Below are 5,954 nucleotides of genomic sequence, written 5' to 3' on the forward strand. Positions count from 1 at the left end.
CTCTATACAGAATCCACGAAATCTATTTGATTTACGCACGAAATTAAAACTTTTATATATACGAAATTTGGAAGAGGGTGTTGCACGGATCGTAAAGGATCTCGATTTAACCTCGATTCAAATCCCGTGGATATCACGATTGCGCTCACGTTTTGACGTTTATATTTCAGCCGGAAGAGAATTGGATGGCGATTCGAGGGGCTACAGAAGCGCGGAGGAGCAGGCACGCGAATTGACGCGCAGCATTCGCCGGGAAGTGAACAAACTTTCAGAGCAGTGGAACGCCCTAATCGAACGTAGCGATGCGTGGAAGCGGAAACTCGACGACACCGCTAACGTGAGTACTTTACCCTCCTTTTACGTACACAGAAAGCCACTTACCCTCGAGCCGCACTACCCGATATGAATACAAATATTTTGATTCCGTCGAAAGCCGCTTGGCGGCCACAACCATCGATGGGGGGAACAAACTATCGATGGTGTGTGCCCCCGTTTCGATCAAATTACCCCACAATATTCTTCTCGCGAAACTCGTCAAAATCTTCCCGTGGAATCATCGATCTTATTCCCTTATATTCTTGGTTTTCTGAAATTTTTTTGGAAATTACAAGAAATTCGTGAAATAATAAGGCTTCTTGTTTATTCATTATCAGCTTCGTAAATTTAAGACAAATTATCTAAATTAATAAATCGGCATATTTTTGTGAGAGAAGAAGTTCGGCGTGAATTATTCAAAATTTTGCCATCGTTTTATTCGAGCGAATATATGGTTGAATAAAAGTTGAAACGCTGATGTAACACAAATTTTCGTTTTAATAGTATTCAGCGGTAGAAAGTTTGGATTGGCGCGCTTACCGGGTCACGAATTTATCAACATCGTGGAATGTGTATTGTGTAGTCTGCGCAAACGTAGTCGCAGTTAGAAATCCATATGAATTTCGGAATATATTGTTACAATACATTACCCCCCCGGAATATTATTTAAAGAAATTTGTCACGCAAATGCGCGCGGAAATATTTTGAATTAAAATACCGTACAACACGTCATCGATATAATAATAATAATAATAATATATATTTTCAACGACAATCCATATCGTAGCAAATCTTGAAAATCTTTTCTTTTAAACATCTGTCTCAAATCAAATTTAACAAATCGAAAATGCTATTGCATCGTATACCACAGATAATGAGAGAGGGAAGAAAAATATTGCGAGAGATTCGTGGCCCACCGATCTGAGGAAAACTGAGGATAACTCTCCGGTTACCAACCCCCTCCTCGATAAAAATACAATCAGATTAAACGGTACATCTGGAAGGATAAACAAGCGAATGTAATATTTGGACTTATCGTGTGTTATATCGGTGGATAGGCGGAGGGAAAGAGAGGAAAGAGAGGAGGGGGTTGGTTTTGCTCCAAGTTCAATTCATCCCCTTCGGCCCCTTCGTCTGTCGTATCGCTTTATTATTGCCGGTACAATTTTCTCTATCGCGTGGACGTTCCATTTGTCGAAACGATTTTGTCGTCCTCCCACTCTCTCTTCCCTTTTGGAGAAGGGAGGAGGGAGAAACTAGCCGAAGCTACACTTTGGTGTATCGGTGGATCCGTGGCATGTCGGGAAAGAGGAGAAGAGGGAAGGCCGTGGAAAAAGTGTCCCTGTAAAGGCGATTTTTCGTCGTTCCACCCACAGGAAGGAATACCTACCCTTTCCACTGCTATCCTCTATCTAACGACCTCGAAATTCTTGCGGAACCGCCTCCCGTTTTTCCGCCTTCCGCGATACAACACCGAATTACCTTCGTTCCCGGCGATCCGCCTTTAATACGGGTCGGGAAAACACGTATATTACCTTCGTCATCGGGGAGAAGACGAGTGATTATCGACGGTGGCCATTTTCGCGAGCATTTCTTCAGAATTCATTCGATTCAGGGAAGATGAAATTTTTCGTTTCCTTTTTCTTTTTCTCTTGTACAAGCTCGATTGATCAAAATGATGGATCAAAATTATCGAATACGATTGGCGATCGGTGATCAATCTTTGATTTGAAGTGTATTTTAATTAAATTGGCAAAGTGAGAGTTTTCGACAGGTATTTATTGTTTTTACGATAATAATAAATTATTCTATCGTGGCATTGAAAAAGTTTATTACAAATTTTTATCGTGATCGTGTGGTATAAAATATTAAATATATTTTCTATTCGCTACGACTGGTTGGATCTCGCGTGTGTATATAAAAAAAAATCCACTCCTGGAAATTAAAATATCCGTTAGATTTAATTCGTCCTATTAAAAATACATTTTCATCCCGATTACGGGGAGAAGAGTGGAGAGAGAGAGTCCGTTGATTATTCACCCATTATAAAAGTGACATCGCGTAGCGAAAAATCTCGTTTCGAAGCCGATGAAGAAGGTGAGATTTACGATGAAGAAGGTAAATTGGCGATGCATCGATAATCACGTTCGATTCACCCGTTACGACGAAACTCGAAGTGTAAATCGTTTTTTGCACGGTCGTCAAAGTTTAATGCCGTGGATGGAATGCATTTCTCCTTTTTTTCTTCTTCTTCTTCTTCTTCTTTCTCCTTTCTTCTTTTCCTCCCCGCTTTATGAATTCTGATTTCATAACCGACTTCGCGATTTGCATCTCGCTACTGACGAAAGCGCCTTCGTCGATGGGGGATGTTGTCGCCAATTTCGCGACATCGTTCCCTGTACAATAGGATTCGTGATGCGTGTACGCAATATCGCCTGCTTTATAGACAGCGCTGTTCGATAATATCGATTACCTTGTAGTCCTTCTGACGGGTAGTGTAATGATTGCTTCTTCTCCGTTGCGAGCGAACACGAGTATATATATATATATAGGGCGGGGGTATCTATTCATCATTTTTGTTAAAAGAGTGTATAGAAGCCTCGTAAAGTATCATTATTCTTATAATCATTTCCCAAGATAGGCTTGTTTCATATTTCTTTTATAATGAAAGAATGTTTAATAAGAGGAAGAAATGTTTTGAAAGGCTTGTGCAAATGATTGTTGAGAATAAAAATAACAGACGATGGATCGCGCTTGGAATTACATTCGTTCGATCAGGGTAAAATGACAATGAATTTATGAATGTGTAATCGTCACTAAATTCGTAAATTTCTTTGTTCAATTTTTATTTTTCTCAATTTTTTAAATCGAGAGATTTTCGAAGAGGAGTTTTCCACTTGCGAAAAATTATGACTACTACTCGCGGAGTAACGATAATTATTTCAATGGATATAATTTTTTTCTTTGGTTTTCAAAAGGAAAACTTGTTCGACGTGTTAAAGAAGGAATTTATAGCCGGATGAAATAACTTGGAAAAACCGTTCACCGAAAATCAATGAACAATTCATCCGGACAATTGATTTCAATGCTCGACAAATCATCGTGAAATTCCTCTCCTCGAGGATATAATAGCGCTAAACGAATCGCTGTCGGTGGAACCGCCTCGTTCCTCGAGAGCCACCGAGAAGACTCAAACGCATTATTTCCACCGTGGTGGACCGTCAAAGGGGGCGAACTCGCGTTGAAAGGTCGAGCCGGCCGCTTAACCCGGAACTTAACGAGTTCGACGAAGAAGGTAATAACTTCTTTTCAACGACGCTTAAAATAACATCGGAGGCCGTGGAGGAATTCGTCTTAATATAATTCGAGCTTTGCCCCCCCACTCCTTTCTCCCTTTCGAAATTCGAATAACCGATCCTTTGTTCAATTCGAAACCGACCCGAGACTCGGCCACGTTTTCTTGGTCCAAGTTAACGCGATATCCCAGTCGCGATTGCTCGTTTTCGACCCCAATTGAAACGAAAATAATGGTTTCACGATGAAAAACGAGGCTCGTGGCGCGTTTACGCGCCAAACGTTTTATAATTAAAACGGAGAACGTTTCTCTTCGTTCGATATACAGGGCACATTCGACGATAAGTTGCTTGGAGGATATTTAATTAAAGGAGTGGCACGATTAAACGAGTGGAAATCCTACGAGGAAGAGGAACTAGAGGATGTTTGTGTTGATTGTGCGCGTGATTCGTGGGATGTTGAAATTGCTTGCGAATTTTCATAAAAATTTGACAGTTTTCTCACGTCGAATGATTTATTTATGCGAAATATAGAATTAGATTCTGTCCATTTCACGCTCGACGTTAAAAGGATTTCGTTTGAGATCAGATTTCAAAGAAGTTTTCCGAAATTGCGAGAAAATATTGCGCTCAACTTGGTTTAATTAAAAATGCAGCTGTACAAAAAAAAGTAGCTTTAATATAATCGTCGAACTCGTTTCAAAACGATCCCCTTTGAAATGGAAAAGAAAAAGACACCGAAAAAAAGTAAACATTGGAACATCGTCGTAATCGATAAGTTTGATCAATTAATCGATTATTCCTCCTGTCTTCCCAAAAGATAAAACCTGTTAAAATAACGGGAATTCGTCGTCATTCGACCGCTTTCTGATAAAATTTCGAAATCGACACATGCTTATTATCCTCCCTCCCCCAAAACAATACTTTTACAATCGTAGAATCGATATTGAAAACCAAATCGACGAAAAATTGACGGGACGAATCGAGCAAGAAATCTCGGTTAAAACATGGGCGAACAATTAAAGGAATGCGAACGATCTCTTCTACGACCTCTTCGATACGGTATAAACGAAGAATGATCAAAGTTTCCGCGCAATCAGCAAGTTCCTGCCGCGAATGCATAATTCATGAGCGAAACACAATTTAACTTTTAAATTCCACGTGCTCTGCCCTGGCGCGCTTTAATTATCGGCTATCCGGTAATTACAAGCGACACCTTCGCTTTTCCTCTCGGTCAGATACCGTAATATTAATTCGATTCATCGCCACCACCCCGTGATTTCAACCCCTGCGAGTCGGGGGAGGAATTTTGTCGAACTGAATTTTACCCTTCGTCCTTGGTGTGCACGATCACGCGATTCGGTTTAAGCTTAATCTGATGGAAGATCGAGGTCAAGTCTCTGCCAAGCTTCTGGACGCACGCGTGAATATTCAAGATGTGGAAGGGGATATAAAAGTTTCGAATGTGTGACCCACGTTATTAGAAGATTTATAACAAAATGACGTTACACGTATAGCTTTCGATAAATTTTATTCTTATTTGTAGTACATATGAAACGTGATTCGACAATTGTGAAAGGGCATTACTTTGATTCGTAACTAGGATATTGAAGAATGTTGCGAGTGCGTTGTTGCATCGAATGAGAACTAAAACTTGATCATCTAGGTGATCAGGTTTTTCAGGTTTGAAAAGTTAGAACGACAAGAAGATAGAAATCGTGGCTCGACATATATATATACATACGTATACCTTTTAAAATACCTTGTCTTTTATGGAAAGGATACGGTTTCCTCCATGATTAATGCACAACGATTCTTCAATAAACACGTCTTCAATTAAAGATGCGTCTAATGATATACTCGGTCAGCATCCAGTGTTTGGTTTAAAAGCACGCTCGTATTTTCACGTGGAAAATCAAAGCCGCGAAATGGCTCTCTTTGGCTCCGAGATCAATGACTTCCGACTAAAATATCATCGAAAGATTCTCTTCTCCGCGAACGACATACAAATAGTGTGGCAATACTAAAAGACGATGAGAGACAAGGATTTGTTCCGCATCGAGTCGTGCAGCATCCGCGCGCGTCGAAAGGAACGATTCTCGGCGAAGCGTCAAAAAAGCGTCGAAAACTTGGAGGAAGATAAATTGGAAGCAGGAGAATAAAGCTGACTAAAGGGATAGGTTTTCGCGTGGATACGCGGTGGAAAAGTGGACGCGGTTTCCGAGATAACCCGGTTTAAGCTGGAAATTAAGCTGAACCCTCGGTTGTCTCGGGCGCGGAATTCGGCTCCGTAGTTAGGTATGCAAAGCAGAAGAGGAGAGGAGAGGAGAGGAGAGGAGAGGAGAG

General features: G+C 40.7%; 1 protein-coding gene across 10 annotated transcripts in view; it reads left to right on the forward strand.

Annotated features, from left to right (window-relative positions):
• The window catches only part of LOC102681371 (dystrophin, isoforms A/C/F/G/H-like), a 428,634-nt gene that overhangs the window by 366,498 nt on the left and 56,182 nt on the right, over nt 1-5,954 (forward strand). For all 10 annotated transcript variants that reach the window (XR_004150464.1, XR_004150465.1, XR_421758.2 and 7 more), the window contains one exon: nt 171-337. Coding sequence is in view for 1 of the 10 variants with exons in the window: in XM_031510344.1 (XP_031366204.1) it covers nt 171-337 (167 nt within the window). In the remaining 9 variants the exon portion in view is untranslated. The remainder of the gene's footprint in view (nt 1-170; nt 338-5,954) is intronic.

The sequence above is a fragment of the Apis dorsata genome, unplaced genomic scaffold, assembly GCF_000469605.1.
Source record: "Apis dorsata unplaced genomic scaffold, Apis dorsata 1.3 scaffold_222, whole genome shotgun sequence".
NCBI lineage: Eukaryota > Metazoa > Arthropoda > Insecta > Hymenoptera > Apidae > Apis > Apis dorsata.